Source organism: Anopheles nili, chromosome 3 (genome assembly GCF_943737925.1).
Source record: "Anopheles nili chromosome 3, idAnoNiliSN_F5_01, whole genome shotgun sequence".
Classification (NCBI taxonomy): domain Eukaryota; kingdom Metazoa; phylum Arthropoda; class Insecta; order Diptera; family Culicidae; genus Anopheles; species Anopheles nili.
In genome coordinates this window covers 36,371,385-36,392,442 of record NC_071292.1, presented here as the reverse complement: position 1 = coordinate 36,392,442, position 21,058 = coordinate 36,371,385, and the positions used below count along the sequence as shown (strand labels likewise).

The 21,058-nt window shown below is 46.7% G+C and overlaps 1 protein-coding gene across 1 annotated transcript in view; it reads left to right on the top strand.

The window, feature by feature from the left end:
* Positions 1-6,277: 6,277 nt before the first annotated feature.
* Positions 6,278-21,058, top strand: part of LOC128725409 (putative uncharacterized protein DDB_G0277255) — a 65,939-nt gene continuing 51,158 nt past the window's right edge. Inside the window, exon 1 of the mRNA XM_053819151.1 lies at positions 6,278-6,417. Within this exon, the coding sequence (XP_053675126.1) occupies positions 6,278-6,417 (140 nt within the window). The remainder of the gene's footprint in view (positions 6,418-21,058) is intronic.

Here is a 21,058-nt window from a genome sequence, read left to right as displayed (position 1 = left end):
AATTTTCTTTATCATTTTACTCTGATACATTTTCCTCATAAAAACTTTTCCAAATCCAAACTCCCATCTTTTATACGCCAGCTTTGTCAATGCTAGTTGAACTATCTTCCTGGCAAGAAGTTTTTATATATTTTAGAATCTTCTTCCACCACATTGGCATTGCAGCTGCAGAATCGTCTTGCCATGCCATGTTTGTAGGCATTTTTTTATTGGATTTTCGCGTAAATTGCTCCAATGCTAAGTGTACGCAGAAGAGGCATTCTTGCAAATGTAGGAAATTTGTTTGAGCAATCGAATGAGGTTTGTGAAATTCCTGTGGGGGGTTACAACTATGTTGATAACCGAAAACTCGAAACTTAAATGTAAGCATACGACACTAAACAAAGTACCATAAAAAAAAGCACAAGCTCTCGGCAAACACAGCAGGTAAACTATTCGAGAACGACAGCAAAAACCTTAACAAGAACACAGGGTTAGTAGAATTCATGGGTTTGGATGACCTACCCACAGTCATCATCATCTTCATCATCATCAATTTAGTTTTCATCATTCACACCACTGACGTAGACCATCCACACCATTAAAGAAAGTAGACCATTAACAAAACACACATCATGTTAACAAAACAGGAACACATGAATCAGGGAATTACATCAACAATATGTCAGGTGGCATCTTTATAAGGAAAATGTGATTTTTGTTGATCAATCGATACTCCAGAAATCCAAGTTAATCGGCGGAGATGCACAGTTTGCTTCGATCATTCTTCTCACCACGGTTAAGCACACATTACCTAAACCTTTACTGTTAAACGAGTAAGGAAACAAGCCATCTAGCACTATATATTGCTAAGCCTGTCACAGTACACCGCTTCTGTTCGACGTCAGCCCATAGTCTATTGATTTGATTTTTGCGTCTTTACGAGCGTTATTGCGCACCAGGATTTCATTGTGAGAATATTATTATTATTATTGCACAGGACTAACGTAATTGAAATGAAGAAAAAGAAGAAGAAAAAACAGTTAAGTAGACCGCCCATTACACTCAAAGAAGGATGTTGGTGGTAGCGTTATAGATAAAGAAGTTTTGTTTTTACTCTTTATTGAGCGTTGCTTGCATTACTGTGTGTTGGAATGTAACAATCTGTTTATGACACCAAAACATTTGCCCATTTAAAGAAGATAATACGAGAACAAGCAAATCAAGAGTGTATAACAAATCAAAGCAGAGTAATGGCCTGCAATATAAGGAAATTCCTAATGTTTGCAATATACAAAGAGCGAAAAGAAGAAGATGTGTGTGTGTGTGTGGGGACAGGACACAGAGAGAGAGAGATAATAGGCGTATTAGAATTGTTTATATACTCTGAAGTTTCGTTTAACATATAGGTTAATCAAAAATTCTACAATAAGATGAACACAAGGATAGAACTGTGACTAAAAGTGAGCCCATCAACAGTGATTAGTAATAAATATCATGTCATGAATTCGAAGGCGAAATAAAGTGGGCATAAAATAGGAGTTAATGTTTAGTTTTGGATTATTTTAAAGCAAAAACCCTATCTTCGTTAGGTTGCATATTGTAAAAAAAAAATTAAGAAGATTTTAATACGATCACCCTAGATTGGTTGCTGAAAGTCTAAAATGCCTGGAATAGATATTATAACCGCGTAGGAGTGATACACGTAGGAATTTACAATGCCGTAAATAGGAATGAAGGGAATTTAAAGTTGAGCGTTGATACAAAAAAAGGTAAGATTGTACAGTCATTTATAGATCGTAAGAGAATAGGTTAAACAGTAAAGCACATATAAGTTTAAAGTATAACACGTTAAGCAGAGACAAATTCAGTCTACCGTATTTCGGGTACTGAGAAATTCGTGCGAGAAGAAAGCGCATGGGCAAGTAAATATTTTATTAAAAAAATATATCTATACACAGAAATGCAATGGTTGTGAATTATGTTCTAACATCGGGTCCATAATCCGAAACAGATCTCTAATTGCTTTACGAGTCCTGCTTCATACTTATTGCGCAAACAAACTGCCTAGTTGCACATACTGTTACTTAGTGCTGGTTAAATACCCGCCTAAAGTCGCCTAAAGCGAACAGATGAATTTTGAAAGATGAGCAGCACATCCAGCCAGCAGGTAAGAGGGTTTTTATTCATGTTGCTGAACCACCGCATATTTTTCACCTTTCTATTTTTCTGTTTATTTTTTGCTGGAGAACCCGTGTTTGAACTCCCCTTGGGGACAGTTCTTCAGCTGCAGATTTCACGTCGATGTACAATCTCCGACAAATCTTGTTTCTTGTTCAATTCTTGAGCTGTGGTAAGGTGCTTGCTGCGCTTCCTTGCGACTGATGATACAAGAGTCTGTCATCATCTCAATATGCCGTAGACATCGTATCCTGACGGACTTTGCCACTATCAGGATATCTGGTTTATTATTCAGCTCAGCAAGTTCGTGTTTCTATTTAACACCTTTATTCGTGTTTCTCTCGAATAAACCACGAAACAAGATCCATAGAATGTGTCGCTTAAACACGCCACGCGCTTTTGGTTTTTCTGATCGAATTGTTTGTAGAATAGTGTTCGGAGACGACAGTTGATTGCTGCTTCCCATTCAGTCTCTGCCCTGGGACGTTCATTCTGCTGCTGCATTTAATCACACTTGCATGGATCGTCGGGACCAATTCTTGCTGCGTCGTATTCGAAACGCGTGCATGCCTCACACTCGTTCACAGCTGTTCTTTTGATGATGTCGATATCCTTCTCGAAGCCAAGAATTTTTAAGGATGCAAATGAAATATCGGAATCGACTGTGGATATCGAGACCCGGACTTCGCATGACACTTTCTAGTGTAAAGTCACGATAATCCGTTACCTTGACGCAATCTCCTGGTAAGATTAGAACAAATCCGACAGTCAACCGGATCTGATTACCAGGAAAGCTCTTTAGGTGCATGAACTTCCATTGTTCATTCCGCACTTCTGATATCTCGGCATTTCTGGAAGATTTGCTTTTTAGTCATGACTTGGTCGGTAATAGATTTGCCTTTCAGAAATCTAGTTTGATAACTGGCGAAAATCTGTAGCAAGAGTCTGGAGCAAAGGATTCAAGATCAGGAATATGCCGATTTAGAAAGATAGGGTGTCCCTCGACTGATAAAGCTGAAAACCTATTATTCTGATGCTTCAAAGAGCAGGAGCTCATCAGTTGTCTATAAATCTCCACAATTTGCGCCATGTGAGAAAACTCACCAATAATAAGATTGAACAATTTGCCAATATGTCTGTGTAGTAGAGATGTAGGTATAGGAAAAGCGAGATAAACACGAGAAAAAAAATTTTGGAGCCTTCTCAGGCGTTCTAACTGTTTTGTTTGCCTATACCCCATCTCCTATCTTGTAAGAGGATGGATCTTCATGTCGTGCTGAGGACAATAATCGTACCCCGTGACTTATTGACGTATGCTTTGAATGTAATTCGATTGATTCGACCAGTGTTTTAAGAAAGTGTCTCTACCTTAACCTCCTCTCACAACATCGATAAAACATTTACTAGCTTTTTAGAGCAAGCTAAGACGAGAGTCACAAGTGAAGCTTGCGATGGAATAGGTATAAAGATGGGGCCAACAGAGAGAATAAACGCTTGCAAAATGTAATCCTGAATTTCCATGAGCAGTAGAGTACATCGTGCCATTGAATTTTTAACGTCGTATTAAAATTCATTGCTGCCTTGAGAATAAAACCTTTCCCTTGGTTCAATATATCATTCAAAATTTTGATGGTAGTCTCACCATGGCCAAAAAATGTGCTAGCTGTTATAATGATGCTGAAAGAGGATTTAGCGAAGGAATGAAGCAGAAAAGCTCAAGAGTTTCAGAAGGCTACGCAAAAAGCTCAAGCTGAGCCGAGCCGCGTTGGGCGCGCACGTGTGTGTAAACCGTGCGTAGAAACACTCACGTATAACTGGAAGAGCCAGACGCTTTCTACACGGTTGGAATATATACTCTTCGCAAATGACTGCTAAAAAATTGGTTTTCAAACAAGTTGAATTTGTTAATCAATGCTTTTTAGGCGACTGATAGTGTACGGAAAATATCATTATTTTTTCATGTGATGATCTACAATAAACCACACCTTGGCTAGTGTTCACCAGGCACTCACTTCTTTTTCCCCTATGTTCACTGCTTGAAACTGATACTTTTTGCGCACGGGGCGAAAAGCAATGGGGGAATGAAAAACGCGATGAATTTCTAATGTACACGCCCATCAATAGAGCGCATTGGCACTCCATCTGCGGATGTAACCGATTCCGGCCGACAGAGGGCGCGCTTGGCAGCCATCTTACTCTGCCACACGCACCCATCAAGCCTTATTTTTCTCTCCTCTCGCACGCCCGATACTCTAGCACGCCATCTCGCTCGGAAGCACGCACGCGCTCAATCGCACACACAAGCCGAATTGGCGGCGTCTGGTAAAACAGCCTTGCTCTGTTTTGCGGCAAAACATGCTCTTTAGCATTTGATTCGCATACTGGACTGCCGTAAATTAACGGCTAAAATAGTAAAAATGTGGTTTTCCCACTTTGAAGCATAAAATAGTGCAATATTCCGGCATCCGGCGCGAAATTTAAACCATATGAAGAGAGCGCAGATGTCTCTTTCTCGCCTTCATTCGCTCACCGTACACGAGTTCATCACGGATGCGTGTGTTTGTGTGTGTGTGTGAGAGAGAGAGAGAAGGAGAGAACGCGTGTTCGTACGCAAAAGAAACATACAGTAGGTGTGTGTATGTGTGTGTGTGATTAGTGGTGAAGTAGCCCCTGAAACCCCTGAACATTTGCGCCTAGCCCGCACGACGCGACAAACCGATCTTGGGCTCGCAGCACGCACACAGGCGCATTCGCCGGTGCTGGGATGGTGTGCGTGAGAGGCATTTGGTGCAAAGCGTTCTACTCAGCTGTTTCCCGCCACCAATCTTGTTCCCAGAAATAATCAACTGAAAGTCGTCAAAGTGTGTTGTGCGATCGGTGGTTCGCTCGCTCGTTCGTTCGCTCGGACGATTCGCTCGTGGATGTTTTTCCCTCTGGTGAGCAGCATCGCAAGCAGGCGTGGTGAAGCAGAAGACATGTTTTTGATATTTGTTTTACGGAGGCAACATTTTTAACTGGCTTTGGTGCTGTTTTTGGGAGCAAGACGTGATAAAAATATGTCACAAAAGTGTCGCCGTGCCAGGCATGCTCCGTGTGCGTTTGAAGCGTTATTGGTTTAAAGAAGAAGAATGCTGCTGAGTCAAACTTGATAAAACCCGGCAAAACCCCCAGCACTGTGTTTCGATTCGGAAAAAAAATCCCAAAAGAAAGTGATGATGCACGGATGTTGTGATGCTTCTACAAACCGTGTGCCGTTTGCGAATGTTGTGTGCTTGGTGGTGTTTGGTGCCGTGAAGCAAAAGCCCACATGTTTTCCGAAGAGAGCAACTATCAAAAGGGGGCCGGCTATTATTACAGCGTCACCGTCCGTGCAGTAGTAACATGAATGGCGCGTTTTGCGTTCCTGCGCTGCGCTACAACACACAGTGCTACGCAATTGTTTCGTTCGACCTTCGTGTGGGCTCGATTCGGTTTCGCGTTTTGGGTGTGCTGTGTTTTTTGTGGGCACCGCTCGTCTGGCGGGATTTCGGTCGGTGTCAGTGCAAAAATCGGCGCACAATTTTTTTTTCTGCCCTGGTGCGCCCGGTGTGTTTGTGTGCATGTGCCTGCAGGCGCGTGTGATTAGTTCGGTTGATTTGTTTTGATTCACTCCACCGTGGGCCAGCAGGAGCGCAGGGAGAGAGCGAGGAAAAGCAAATCGTGAATTAATAGAAGGGGTGGGGTGGGGATTCGCAAAGGGTTTTTGCGTGGGTTTAATTCGTTGCATATTTCTTTTTTGCAGTAAAATAGCAAGTAATAATAAAGCATATATATATACCCGGTCGTCGTGTATTCGTCTGGTGGTGGCGTCTCGTGAAGTAGTGAGCCTTTCGTTCGTTTTGTGCAGAGGTGGGTTTCGCGAGGGGGGAGCGAGTGCCGGTCGAGGGTCACAATTTTGCAGCTGAGTTTGGTGGAGAGTAAATCCTGTTCCGTGCATGCTGTAAAACAATTGCTGTCCAAATCGGCGCCAGTGCACCAAGGAGCCGCTGGCACTGGAGTTATTTGCGCAGAGCCTAGGAAAAGTGCCGAAAATTTCGCGGACCGTCTATGTGTTGTGTTTGCGTGCGTCGCGTCACGGATGATGTCGTTAGTCGACGTGTGGGACAGGAACGAAGAATCTCCAGCGACAAGTGATCCCAACGAGCAGCCGCATTACACATCGCACCATATGCAACTGGACACGATGCAGGATATGATATGCGAAGAAGAAACAGTGAGGTGAGTGGAATTTGTCTCCCCCTTTTTTTTCACAGTCATTTTGGGTAAACTTCACAAATCTCCCGCGCGGGGCGCCATTATTGCGAGAACGAAAAAAAAACCTTGCGCTTTCAGCCAGAATAGTGCAAAGTTTGGATGAAGATCGCAGCAGCCCATTTTCCACCTTTTGTCGTCATAGCAAGCGACGTCGGTCGCGCTGAAAACACACCGGGAAAATATATGTTGGGAGGAGAAAAAAAATTGGTCCCCAGCAAAAATCGATATTTTCTTTTCACGTTCTACGATGTGTCATCCTTCTGTGTTCGCGCGCGCCTTGTGGCCTGCCCCACGTAGGTAGGATTCCGTCCAGCGGGTCTTGTACACACCCAGTATGCGCATGTGTGTGTGTGTGTGTTTGAGTGTGTGTAATTGCGTTTCCCAAAAATCGACCATTGTCACCTGGTCGCTTGCTCGAGTCTCAAAAGTCGAGCTCCTTGAGGATTGATGATTTTTTCCCTTCTCGGTCAGATTGCGGTGAAATGTTTAATGAAAATTCGTTTGGAAAATTGTGGGAGTTCTGTGCCCTGTTACCTGTACGCGTACATCCCTGAGACACAGCCACTGGGCGCGCCCAATGCGTTGGCGCGTCGACGCTTCCATCGCCAAAGGGGTTGGGAAGGGTGGTGGTGAGGACGCCAGGTTTCGTCTGCAATGAAAAAAAAAAGATGCGTAGACATGCGGCGACCCTTGGCCGTTTGATGGTGTGGGTTGCAACACAGCATGCATTTCCTTCCGCCATGCAGCGCATTGCAGAGAGCGAAAGAGACGCACTATAAGCCAGACAGGACGCGCGCGTTTCTGGTTCAGGAGTCTTAGCTCAGCTGTACTCGATTGGTGCAACCTTTCCGTCGGCCTGCTATGATAAGCGAACAAGTGAGATGGAACTTTTCGGCTGACTACGACAGCTGTGTGTAGTGCCGATGCTGGGCGTTAGAGTGTGTTGGTGCGTAAGGACGAAAAATCCTTATTTCTTGCTGGTCCGAGTCGCAGAGATTGAAATGGCGCTAAACGTAGCTAGCGTTTACTTCTTCGTAGTGGTGGATTTGAACCCAACCCAAACCGCCGCCGTATTGCAATATTTCTCTGCTCAAATCAAGCAGCAGCAGCTAGCCAGCTTGGTTGCAAAGACGCGGCTCCAGAAGAAGCCAAGAGAAAAGCTGGCTCGAGAAGAGAAGCCTCTGCGGAATCGGAGCTGCATCACACGCACACTAACGCACGCACCCTGCGCCAGGAAAAGGCCGTGTCTGCCTGCTTGCCGGAAGAACCAGTGGAAAAACGCACGCTACAACACACGAACGGAATGCGCGTAAAAATGGAATCGTAAACACATAGTGGTATGTGCGCGCGCGCGCACACACGGTCCCGTCCGTTCAATCTTGCCCGTCCGTTCTTTCGTCCTTGTTCTGCTGAGGGCTGTTCTTGTGTGCAGCCCGTTTGCTCCTCCGCCACCGGGTGCCGCTGGTGCTAATGGCAGGGCCCGACCCGGCCCGGCCCGGCCCGGCCTGGCCGATGCATACAGGTTCCTTCACTGGTATTCCTTCACTCTCGCACACAACGAGCAACCGCACGCATGCTCAAATTTATGTGGGAACGCTGCCCCCTGGAAGAGGAGGAGGCAAAACTAGTTCCCGGTTGCTACGCTTCTTTTTTTTCTCTCCTTCCAATGCACTCTTCGGAACAGGGCGTCCCTGCTGTATGCGTGTGTGTGTGTGTGTGGCTGTACTTGCCGTTTCCGCCGCTACGGGACGCCACATTGTTCGCGCTGATCTTCCCGTCAAAACATAGGGCCTGCCCGGGCTCAGGCCATGGCAATAATAGCACCGGGCCGGTCGGGCTGGAATAGACGCACCGTTTGCGTCAGTATTGGTGGACCAGCAGGGATCGATCGAATCCTCTCTGTGTAGGGAAAATCGGGAGCACAGCCTAGCAGCGTAGCCGTCGTTTCGAACCCGGTGGCTGCCGCCGTCTACAAGAACGGCCGCCTTTGATGGTGTGCGGTTACCACAGCGACGGTCAGCTACATCTCTAACCACACTGCTGCCAATCCGATGCTGCTGAGTGGTGTATGCGACTCTGCTTTCTTCGTGCGTAACGCCGGTGCCTTGCATTCTACTTATCAGATGCTAACAGAGACCATATGTTTGCGTAACGCTGCAATGTATTCTCTTTGGTCCTCTGTGGTTTTCCGGTCGGGGCCATGCACACGTACGTAGCCATTGCGTCGTTCGGTTTCGATTCGTTTCACTTGTCCCCGTTGCCGTACACGCGCCGGTAATTCGATAAAGATCGAATCCACGGTCGGTGCGGGCTCTTTAAATGGCGGCCTGCTGCCGGGTTTTGGTGGCCAATGTTTACCGCAGATTCCCGCTTTCTGTCGAATGAATCCCGCGCGTATGCTGCTGCCCTGCCCGTCGTCAATGCGCAGTTCGATGAGCGTAAATTCCTGGTATCAGCTGAGCTTATTATTGTAAACACTGGGAGCAGATTTGGCGCGCTCTTATCATCCTCGCCTCGTCGACGACTTCAACGAAGCCGGATTGCATAACTTCCCTTGCATTTGGGATGCCCTCGGATGGGTGCAAGTGTGGGTGCTGGAGGGTGGAAGCTTCCTCCTTTCTCGTCGCCCCACCAATCCCTGTTGGAGTAACAGAGCGCGCACCTTGCCTTGCCTTTTGCCTCGTTGGTGTTTTCCTTCCGTTTGCCGGTCGAACGAACGCTGGCACCCCAAGCGCGTTTACCTTCGCGTTCATTCGCTCTCTCTCCTCTCTCTCTCTCTCTCTCTTTCTCTTTCTCGCTATCTCGCTTCTCTTCTTGCGCCACACTTGCTTTCTCTCCCTCGCGACCAAACGACACTCCACCAACAGCTGTGGTGTGTGACGGGGCACGCGGTGTATTTTGTGTTGTGTTTTATTGCTGCCGGTTAGTGCACCGCGCGCCCTTCCCTTCCTCTTCCGCGTACAACGTCCTTACCAACGAATCACACACACACACACGCACTCAATCACTCGAAATGTAAGCGCCGTCGTTGCTCACGAGAACGGTGTGACGCAGCGGCGGTGTGCGACGATGGCGACGTTGTTTTGGTAACGAAATTACGCAGTAATTTTTATACCATTTTCTTCTTCTCTCCCTTCGCTGGGATGCGCCTTGTTTTGCGTGTGACGTGGTAGTACGATGGTCGGGTGTGAGTGTGGCCATTTTTCGCGCCCACTGACCCACCACAGCAGCAGCAGCAGCAGCAGGAGCTTGGAAAAACATTCGCTATTCGCAGCTGGGTAACGCTGGAGAGTAGCGAACGAGCGAGTGTAAACTCATCCCTATTGTTTTGTCGGAAATCGGCACACACAAAATCATCCCCTACTATGTTGGCATGCCCGTGGCGCAATGGCGGCGTCATGAAAGCAAATAACAATTTGAGCACGATTTGTGGCAGTCAGCTGTTGCACTTTGGGCGTGTACAGCTGGGCCGCGTGGGTTTGCTGTGTTGGTGTATATTTATATGACGCTCGGTCCCGGCCCGGTTGGTTGGGATGGTTTCCCAAACTAATAACAAATCGCCAGCTGTTCACTGCTGCTGACTGAGTCAGCCGCGCGCGCGTTCATCCCCGGGCTATCGTAGTAGGCACACGCTAAGATGTTGATGATGGTAGTTGTTGGTACCACGTCTAATGTAATGTGTGGTGCATTTCGTCGTGCATCTTTTACACGCGGCGTGTGCAGATAATAAGCAAGGTGGGCAGTGGATTTGATCGTGTGGTTTTTTGGGTATTTCGTTGACTGCAAAGCACGGCCGCATGCTAGAATGAAGAAGCCTGTCCAAAAAACACCTATACTCAGACATGACTCCCATTCGATTTCGACAAACGTGCACCTGATTTGAGGGCATCATCATCATCAGATGGTTGTAGAACGTCATCGTGCATGGTGGATGATTATTTAGCTCTCTCTCTCTCTCTCTCTCTCTCTCTCTCTCTCTCTCTCTATCTTTTTCTTTAGAGGACGGCTTTGGGCTGGTTTTTGCCCTAATGTTGTTGCGGTCTATCGAGCTGTGCTTCTCGTTCTGACGATGGTGCACGAGTGTGTGTGCGTGTGTGTGTGTGTGCACATGGAAGAGAATACGCTAGGGAGCCAACAAACACTTTCTTTCTGCTCTCTTTCGTTTTCATTGCGATGCGCTTGGTTGCAGCCCTTCGACCGGCGCTGCCACTGTTTTTTTGCTCATTCTAATGCAATTATGGAGTCCTTTTTCCACGGAAAAGCACCCTGTGCGTTTTGCTGCTTCCTGCTGCGCTGTGTTCCATGGGTCATGGGTGAACGAGTGTTCGAATTAGCCAGAAACAAACATACCATGTCGAATGTCGGATTCGCTCACAAACGTTACAAGTGAAACGCCGTGGAACATGGGCCATGTAGCATCATAAAACAATTTTACGTTAAATTCAATTATCGAAACCCCAACACAGTTGCAAACCCGTAGAACGAACGGTGAACCTAGAACAAGAACGTCGTCGCCGTCGCCGTCGTATGATGAAGGGGAAACCTAATCGAGCATGGGGAGGGGGACCCTTTTTTTGTAATGGAAAAGGAGGCGGTGGCTGAGACAGGGGAAACTCCCCCCCCCCTTCACTTATCGAACGGGTCGCGATGGGAAGGAAAGTGAAAAGTGAGGAAAACGGGCGATTCGTATTTTAAAACGCTACCACACTGTTGTGTTAGTGCTCCAGTGCATGTGGATGCAGCTTGTCACACAAACACGGTTCACTGGTGTTGGGAGTTTGGTACCCCGTGTGCGCGAAGGAGGTTTGTTTTGTCAGCTGTTTTGCTGTTGGCGGCGTATGATTGTTTCTTTTTTTTTCAAGCCTTTTTGTGCAGTATTGTTGGTGAGGTTGTTTTGTTGTTTCTATAAGGCATATCGGCCCTTCGGCATAAGCCACATTCAGATGAACTAACATCAACGACGCTTTACTGCGTCTACAAGCAGTGAAGTTTGTAGTAAAGCATGTATATGTTTTCACCTGCTTTGCTGAAGAAATGCGATTCGTGACAGTAAAATGTAAGAAAACATCCATTTTCCTAAATATTATCAAACAGCTGATCTAGATTCAAATATTTTGTATTAGTCCAATTCGCCCAACCAACGACTCCAGGCGTTGTCATGAGACCGGCACCGCATTCGAAGCCACGCAAACGACTAAACGACGAAGAAAAAGTAAAAATACTCGAGTGCGAGGCCAACGATAAGCGGAGAAGGACGTAATCGGATGGAAGTTCTCATTATCATGAGTCAGATTTTTCTGTCATACTTGCGGTTTGCTCGGCGACGAATAGCGCGCAAAGCATATACTCGGGCATTCTCCTCCGTCGCTAGTCTGTCGTTTTGTTTCTTTTTTCCTGCCATTCCAACCGATCACATCTCGCTGTTGCTAGTTTGAAACGTGCTGGATGCATGGAGGCGCACCACAAGATGGCACCAGTAATTACGCTTGCTAAAAATAGCTCAGTCTATCTCTTCATTCAACAGAACGGCGTACTACTACTACTGCTGGGTGTGCTGGTGCTACGCTACTACTTGTACGGCCACAATTACTACTACTACTACTACTACTACTACTATTGTTACCCTCGCATCGCAACCGCGTGCATCCGCCATTTCGCTAATTCCACGCAAAAAACCGTAGCGTGACGTTTTGATGCTCCCGTCGCTTGCTGCGTGTCCTCCAGGCCATCGGATGTGGGACTAATTACAAGCGACGGCCCCGATTACAGCAAGGACACGTAGCGAGAATGGGTTGGCGGAAGGAGATGCCGTTGAGTTCTCGTTTTTTGTTGTTGTTGTTGTAAATCCTAGTTCAACTTTCACTCACTCGTGCTCTTATCACGAGCTGCATGGGAAACCATGCACTTATCAGCGTTGCGTGGGGAAAACGTGGGGTGCTGTGGTTAGAAAAAAGCGAAAAATGTGAGGAAAATCGATCATGTATGTCAAGTGCCGGCGACGTCGATAAGAGCAGACTGCAATCGCTGTGTAGTGCAAGTCTGACGCACGTACTTCACTGGCGCGATTCTCCCTATGCAGCAGCTTACATTGTTTGCATCGACGATGCATCTCTAAAATAGTCTGGATGTAATGCATTCGGGTGACTCGAAATAGCCTATTCCTTCCCTCCCGATTTGTTCGTGGCGCCAAAAAGCAAGTAGGGGTTGAATTTCGGCTCTCTCTCTCTTGGACCACGGCCAATGTATGTGCGGGCGTGTCGAGGATGATGACGTTTTCAGCTTTACCAGGAACAGCGGAAAGTGCAATCCCCGTTGTTGCTTCAGCCTAGTTCATCGCCCAAGTGGGACTTATATTGCCCCGCGTACACATACAATGTTTGCGCGCTAAATGTGAATGCAGTTGCACCCTGAGGGACGCTTTATGGTTCCGTTGAAACGGTCGTAAATCAAACCACGCCGTCGTCGGTTGGCCACTATCGTTACACCACCGTTACCAGCTAAGGAATAGTTGGTAGCAATTCTACAATGTATATGAGCTCGCGTCTAATCATAGCTAGTGCGCGTTCTTGGACGAATGTAGAAGCCCGCTAAGAAACGCGCTAATCCATAATTATAGTGCCAGGCGGTGTCGTAGTTACACCATTTAGTGTAGCGGTGTTCAAGGTGTCGAAATGAAGCGTTTTTGTGTCCAGTTTTATAAGAGGGTTCGCTGAGATTTTTACGAGAGCATATTCCATGGCATGGGATTTCCGGGAAGCGAAACAACCGAGAGTTGAACGAAGCTTATCTGCGGCTTCTGGGTATGCAAGTATCGTCGATCGTCGCCACAAATGCACCACAACTAGCTCACCTGCTAAACATGCAATTGTTTTCGTGCTCTCTCGCTCGAAACCTACGGCTCTCTTTCTGTCTCTCCCTGTGGTCGTTGCAGGCGCCAAAGCTCCACGGCACGTTACAATGCATGTGCTGTTGAATGGTGCACGGCCAGGCGCGCGTAATCATCATTCTGACGACCTTCGCGGATATCTAAACTCACCACCACTGCGCACGGGAACGAGAGGTGCAATGATTATGGAGTTACGGGTAATGATGATGATGATGATGATGATGGCGCCGATATTGGATTGTTGGCGCCAAGCAACGTCGTCTGGGGTGTTTTTTTTACCTGTTCTCTCCGAACCACCACCAGGTATCTCGCGGATAGTGCACAATCTCCATCTGGCCACGCGTGTTTGGGTGGTTTTTGGGTGGGGTGGGTTGTGGTGGTGGTTTAGCTCGAGCCCTCGATGCAAACACATTTGCTTAAAAAACATGCCTTTCATGGTGACTCGATGGCGATGGAAAGCAAAGCGTTAAATGTTGTTCGAGAATTCGTGTAGGTACGCTTCGTAGAAATGCATTTTCATCATTCCTCGGAATCTCGGAATTTGCTCGCAACAACTACCGCGCTCAGTCTACGAGCGAGAGCGAATGCCATCGACAGCCGCTTTTTCCCGCTCAATATCGATCGGTTCCTCGGAAGGGTGGATGGGTGATGGCTTTTCTCCGGCTTTGTTTTGCTTTTCCGTTGCAACGGCTGGCAGCAGCGCCTGGCGTCAGAGTGGTGTGTGACGTTTTGGAGCGAGCGCGATTGTTTGAGCGCCAAGTGCATCGCATGAATCAAGTGCAGCATGCACCACCCGACCACCCTCAAGCTCCACCCATTGTTGTTCAGCTGCAGCCTAGCCTCATTCTGGCTGGCACTGTCCTTGCATGCGTCATTCCAGTTTAGCGTCGTAATTTAGCTATTTGTGCCTCCGAACGTCGACCACCACCGGTAGTTGCGGGAAAGGAGAAGTTTATTGACGTGCATGCAATGAGTGTGGGTACATGTATGTGTGTGTGTGTGTGTGTGGGTGTTTGTGTGTAGAGCAAACTGCAAAGGGGAGTTGCTTCCGTTGGTGGAGGAGAGTCGAAACTGACGAGTCTGCGGCTTACGATAGACGGTCTCGGTCTCTTATACCACCTTTCGTACAACCGATGCATTCGGGGCTGGGGTGTCCGTAATCGTCACGTATGAATGGGTTGAGTCTTGTGGTTGGATAGCCTTCGCAAGTTTCGATCGATCGTGGAAAGCATTCTTCTTTTCGCACCACGGGTTGTGTGTCTGGGAAATGCTGTTTTTTTTTGTCACTCGAATCCGGGTTCTCTGGCTTCGGGTCAAGCCAAGCGATGGGGAGGATTCGTAGTTTTCGATCAGAGTGGTAATTAATTATGGTTTCAGCTTTCGATTGTGGGTGGGTGGCCTTTTGCGTTGCGTTTGACTGGAAGAATTCAGGGAGGTGTTCTGTGTTGGGTGGCAATAATGCTGCTGACCCTTATTGTCCCACCAGTAGGTAGATGGAAAATTGCCTGTCTGCTTGATGTTGTTAGTTTTGCAAGCAAGATTGATTTAGGTGAACGTCCGTCCATATATTTGAGTTCAGAATCGCGGTTAGTTGAATTCTGAATTAGTGTTATCTTGCCCCTTAGTAAGCGGTTGATCCATACATAGTATCTATCTAAAACGCATATGCAGTTGTTATCTGCTCTACTACGACGTATTCTCACACGCGTTTGAGTAGTGCAGGGAAGAGAAACGCGGCCTGATAAGAAGTCGACTGGGAAGGAAGTGGAAAGGCTCCAGACCCACACCCTGTAGCTGGCACGTGACGTCCTCCAGAGAACGCCCGGGAAACGAAAGTAGCAGGAGAGAGAGGGCACCTTTTTCGTCATTATATTGTGCGCACACGCCGGCAGAAAAGTGAGCCCGGCTTTTCCGTTGGGTAGTACCGGGTTGGGTTTAGCTTTGGGCGCGGCGTTTACAACCTCACTACGACAACCTGTGTTTGGTTTTGTGTTGGTACCATCTTTTTCGTCATCCCCGCAGCTCTGGAGGAGGAAATTAGAAACACGTGTTTGGAACATGTGTTTTATAGAGGTAGAGCAAGAAAAGAGCCCGCGCACACAGCACTGAAGGTGTGGTGGAACCTGTTCGTTGTAGAATATTTAGGTTATTCTTATACACACAGGTGCGGATTGGTTCCATGGGGTGATGGGACTTTTATTCGCTCAATGTTTAAATAGCAATATTTTATCATATTCCATGGAGTCCTTCTCATGGAGAAGTTATGAAGAGGATGTGCGCAAAAATACCAAAGAATTACCAAAAGGTAGCAATGGTCGCCTATGTGACCCGCGACAGAGGGACATACCTAAGGATGAAAACCTGTCTGGTGGTAGTTAGCCGACGAAGGCAAAGGTCGACGTTCACGGGTCCGGGTGAATAATTTATTCCATCAGATGACGCTGGTGACGCAGAAACTTTCGTGTGTGTGTGGCTGGGGCGGAAAGGAAGCAGTAGAATTTTCAAACGTGCCAAGAGCAAGGGAGAGGATGATGATGGCGCGAAAATGTAATCGCGTCGCGACATCGAAATGAGTTGTTTGACCGAGACCATCGTTTGAAACAGCTGTAGTAACAGCTAGACCCGCGTGTGTATGCTATTTATGTCGGTCGGTGGACGCGTCCGAGGTTAATTTGTGGTTGGTTGGGCTTTTGATTACCGAAGTCCTTGCGACGATTTGTCATTTTTGGTGTTAAACGTTCGCTCTTTAATCAGATTTTCATTTACCGCTGTTCATCGACTGCTGTTCAAAAATGTGTCTCTCTCCTATGAAAATGTGTGGAAATGGTGAAAAGGAAAGTTCACACCCTTAATCTTCCCTCTCTCGCCTTCGGCATGCCATCCCTTCGTAATGCTCCATTGATGATGAAAATGATGACGATGATGTAGATGTTGGCCCGTCTATGACCGCCACACCTAAGGTGCGGATCTATTTTTGAAATTTTGCACTCATCGCTCGATCTCCTCGACGTGTGTGTGTGTGTATTGTGTATGTGATCATTCGGCGTTAGGGAAAATTTCACTTTCATTTCACGAGGGATGCACGCGTAGGACGGATCTAGCCTGTGGTGTAGGTTATATGTGCTAATTTGGTTCAAATAAATTTCGACGAACATGCAAAACCACGAGAAACGATATTTGGCTCTCGCTGCTGCGGTATCTCTTGAAACTTCATTTTGGCAAGTTTAGATTTTTGCGAGTTTTATTTTTAGGTTTTTGGAAGAGCAATTCTGAACATGAACTCAGACGAATGTGTGTTTTTTTATTTACTACTTATACATGTATGTAAGAGTGTAGAAGAACTCGCTTTGTTCGAGTGGACATGTTGGGAGAGAGATGTTTGTAAATTATTAACCGCATCAAAAACGTTTAATTGTAGCTTGAAAATCAACTGGTCACATCGAACTCAATTTATGAAAAGCTGGAATTGGAAACCAACTGAAACCCTAACTGAAATCGATAGTGATTAGCGAATGAATACTAATCGTACAAAGCGCAGTTGGCAGCAATGAGAAAATGAATTGTAAGCGATTATTTTGAACTGACAATTTGTTCCGATGCCAACGATAGTTTTTGGTCAATCGGAAGCAAACATGTATGTATCTTGATCAATTTGATAATTATCACAACCCGAAAGATAGTCGCTTAGATAGCATGCCTGAAACAAGTGGTGTTTAGAGGATCATAAAGTTAAAACAAAACAAAAACAGTTGAATTCTGAGCAGTTGCATCGCTACAAATTGCATGGCAATTTTGCACCCTTACCCTGACACACAACAGACGATCGGAACAGCGATGTCGTCGATCTGTTTATGACTCGCCAGACTACCTTGTAGGCAAACGTGGTGAGTCACGCGTTTCTACGATTACTACGACTGTGTGGCGGACCACCAACGCACTCGGTCAACCAGACGAGTCAATGAATTTGATGCCGTAAGCTGGTTGCCTGTTTTGGACGATCGGGAAATACAGTACGTGCCCAATTTCGGAAACACCGATGTTCACCAAGTAGGTTGTCTTGTGTGGTTTTAGTTGAACTAGTTCGTGGCTCGAGTAAGTTAAGCCAAGGGATTAAAAATTCACAGAAATTACACTTATGCAATGGTTAGCAAACAATACAAAATTCGATTTAGTTGGTCTCGTTTCACCGACACCCGAGCTAGCTATGACAAATTTGCTCCACACGGTCGATCTCACGGTCAGCGGCTAGCCAGACGCGCGCGGCCACCTACACGAATCCATTCATGGTAAAAAGGCCTGTCGTCATCGTAAGCGTCGCTCGCGTTATTGTTTCGAAGATTGTTTGGCACAGTGCCATATGTGTTCTACCCACCTTCCGGTTTCCTTCGGACTTCGGATCTTGGATGTGTCGGCGGGGAGAGTCACCGATCGTTTGCCGTGGATAATGTCCGTAAAAGCGTCTGGTGCTGGTTGCTAGAGAGCACTTGACGTAAGTGAGGAGTGTGAGAATAAGTGAGCTCATCGTAGGGTGGCATGAGGTGGCCTAACGGATGCCATCAGCTGACAAGGTTTTAAAAGAAAATCGTTGAGCCCGCTTATTTGCATTTGCAGCGTGTATTCTGTGATCTGTTTGACGCAAGTATCAAAAGTGTGAAAAATACACGTTTAACAATAGCAATAAATAATACCATTGTTTTTCGATCGTGTTTAAATTGGGAAATGTTTCTAATATTGAAGCATCTTTTATGTTGTTACTATGCCAGCTGTACACGCGCTGTTGCAGAAGCAATATGAATAACGTAAATAGAGAGAAAAGGCAGCTCTTAAGCAGCAATTTATTATTTAAAAAAAAGGTCGTCTGCAGCCGGTGCCAATGTTTTGTCGCGACGATTAAATAATCTGATGCAGCCCACACTTATTGCCTCGAATCGTGTGTGCGAATATGCATACGCCCACCGTCAGGAAACGTGTGAAGAAAAATCAAGCCACTCTAGACGGAAGATGATGGGGTTCCGTCCGTGAGACGATTTACAATGTCGCGTTTCTCGTCGATGTGTGCCCACTTTGTTGTGTCTCGCTCGTTCGTTTCACTCAGTGCAATGTTACGGATCTTGTGCCGCTGTTACGAGGCGCCACCTGTCGCAGTCGCTTGAGACGTGCACGCGAAAAATAGCCCGCCCGTCCATTCACGAGGAGGAAAAAAAATCACCGAATGGAAGGGAAAAAACACACACACCTACCAACCACTAAGACGCGTCGTCGGAATGGAGTGACAGGCTTAAATACAGCTCGTTTTGCGGTCGTCTTTGAGACGCTTTTTTTTTTGTTGTCCAAGACCACGCCACAGTTTGAGAGCTTCGCGTGAGTCACAAGCAAATCTTAACCGGCAGAATCATTCGGTGGGGTCTGTGTGTCGGAAGAGGAAGAATGCGCTCAGGATACGCTGACAGTTGCGGAAGCGCCATCGCTTTGAGTACGAAAATAACCACTGTCGCGAGAACGCGAGGAAAGTGGCCATGGTTTGTTGTAATTAAAACCCACCCCCCGCCGTAGATGGCTACCCTTTTTTTTCAGGGTCCTAAAAGTTAAGTTGTTACGGTAACGATGGGGTGACAGTGTGTCATCTTCAAGCGTCGCGTTATAATTGCACGTGATGTCTCATGTCGATTCAAATAAGCGAGCAATTGCAAGCGCACGGTTTTTTAATGCAGCACTCATGATAGTGTGACCCATTTCTGTACCTGTCTAGCTCTCCCAGATTGCCATTCGCAGCATTAGAATAAATTTGAATGGCATATGGGCGGGCGCATGGGTTGTCACGATTATCGTTCTGTTTTTTTTAATTTCTGTTCAAATTGAATATGTTTTCACTTTCATTCGATGTGGTGTGTGCGAGATGATCAAATCCCAACTCTATGTCGTGCATAAATTACCCACCCGATTCAACGGTCAATCGCGTACCATTCGCGGTTCGGTGCTGGGATAGTCCTTGAAAATGAGCCAAAACAAAAATCTCAAACAAACACACCCATTTGCAAGTTGCTTCCGGTGTCGCGTTTTTTTCCCCCGCTTCTGCATCATCTTCATCTACGACGTCCTTTTTCTCGACATTGGAACAATTTGCCTGTACCGAGGGGATAGTAACGCTTCTGCTCTTGTTCGAGTTCGAGTTCTCTTATCAAACAGACGGGGGGGATCACATATGCTGATCTCGGTTTATTGCATTCCTCTACCGGCGTGTGTGTGTGTGTGTGTGTGTGTAGTGGCAGCCCATTTCGGCTTGAAACATGGTTTAAAATAAACTGTTGTGTGGCTGTCAAACGAAAACAAGACGAAAACCGTTCTACATTCTGTGGGACTTTTCTTCCTCTTGTTTTCTGTTCCCTCAGGCGTGTGCCGTTTTGATATCAGCACACTTTCATCAAGATCGAGTCGGCAGCAAAACAGAGAGTTCGCTCGATCGTGTGTATGCCTTTGGTGCAGATTTTCGCAGATTGCGATGCCGTCCTTTTTTTTTTTATTTGCTTGTTCCCCTTGTACGCATTCCTGCCTTCCAAGCAAAATCGCTGCCACCTTCTCAACGCTTGCCTGAGACGGAAGCGCTATCGTATGCTAACGATTGCCACCAGCAAACTCGATGCTATCTTTAAACTGATTCAGCCTTGGGGAAGTGAAACGGAAACTGCGGACCATTCCACCGCACCAGCACTGCATTCGTCGCACTGTTCTGAAGTGGACCACCGGCGTATCGTTGGTGTTGGTTCTAAATTTTCACCATGGCCTATTTGTCGAATCCTGCTTGCCCATCTTCTTGCCGGCTTCTTCTCGTGCTACGGACAGGATGGATTCTTTCCGCGAAGTAACTTGTTGAACGGCGGTTGGATGCCGCTTTGCCATGCTCTCTCGTTTGTGGCGTGTTTCGAGTGTTCGCGAACTTCCGTGGCAAAAATTAGATTGGCAACAATAAGCAGGAGAACGGCGTACCGCATGGGTCTGGTTGTTGGCACGTTCCGGTTACAAATCGCTCGGGTTAGCAGTCGGGATGAATCATGATGGGCGGGATGACACTCTGCGGATGTTGTAAGCATCTAGGAATGTAGGGGCCCGGCACAACGCACTGCAGGCAATGTTCTCAAATAATCATAAATTTAGCTTAACCTATTTTACTAATTTATTTTATTAGATTAAAAATTTTATTAGATGAAAGAAGTTACATGGAATTATGAAGATAAATTCCTTCAGATCCTTTCCGATAGTTCAGCGATCGTGAGAATGATAATCCACAGCAGGATGTTGTCGTTTAATAGAATGGATCTTTGAGATGATTTCTCATTTCTCGGACAAGTCCTGCATTGTGCACTCGCCGAAAACCAGAAATGATATCAACCTCGCCCGGTCTGTGTGGCCCAGACACACGAGCAAAGATTACGTCCGACGACTGCTAAATGCAGGCCCAAGGAGAGCCACCGACATACACACGGACGAACAGAGTTGTGGTCGAGGGTAGAGAAGGACGCAGGCGCGCATCCACCGTCGGTGTAAAAGTAGGTCATAAATACGCGCACACGCACGTACGTGCTCATACAGGAGTACATAGCGCTGTTGTATATAAGTGCGCTTATTTATTGGACGACGATGCAGCTCACCCCGATGCATCCTGCACTGCGACTCGTTCACCCGCACTTGCCGTAGTTCACGATCGAATGGGGAATGATCGCG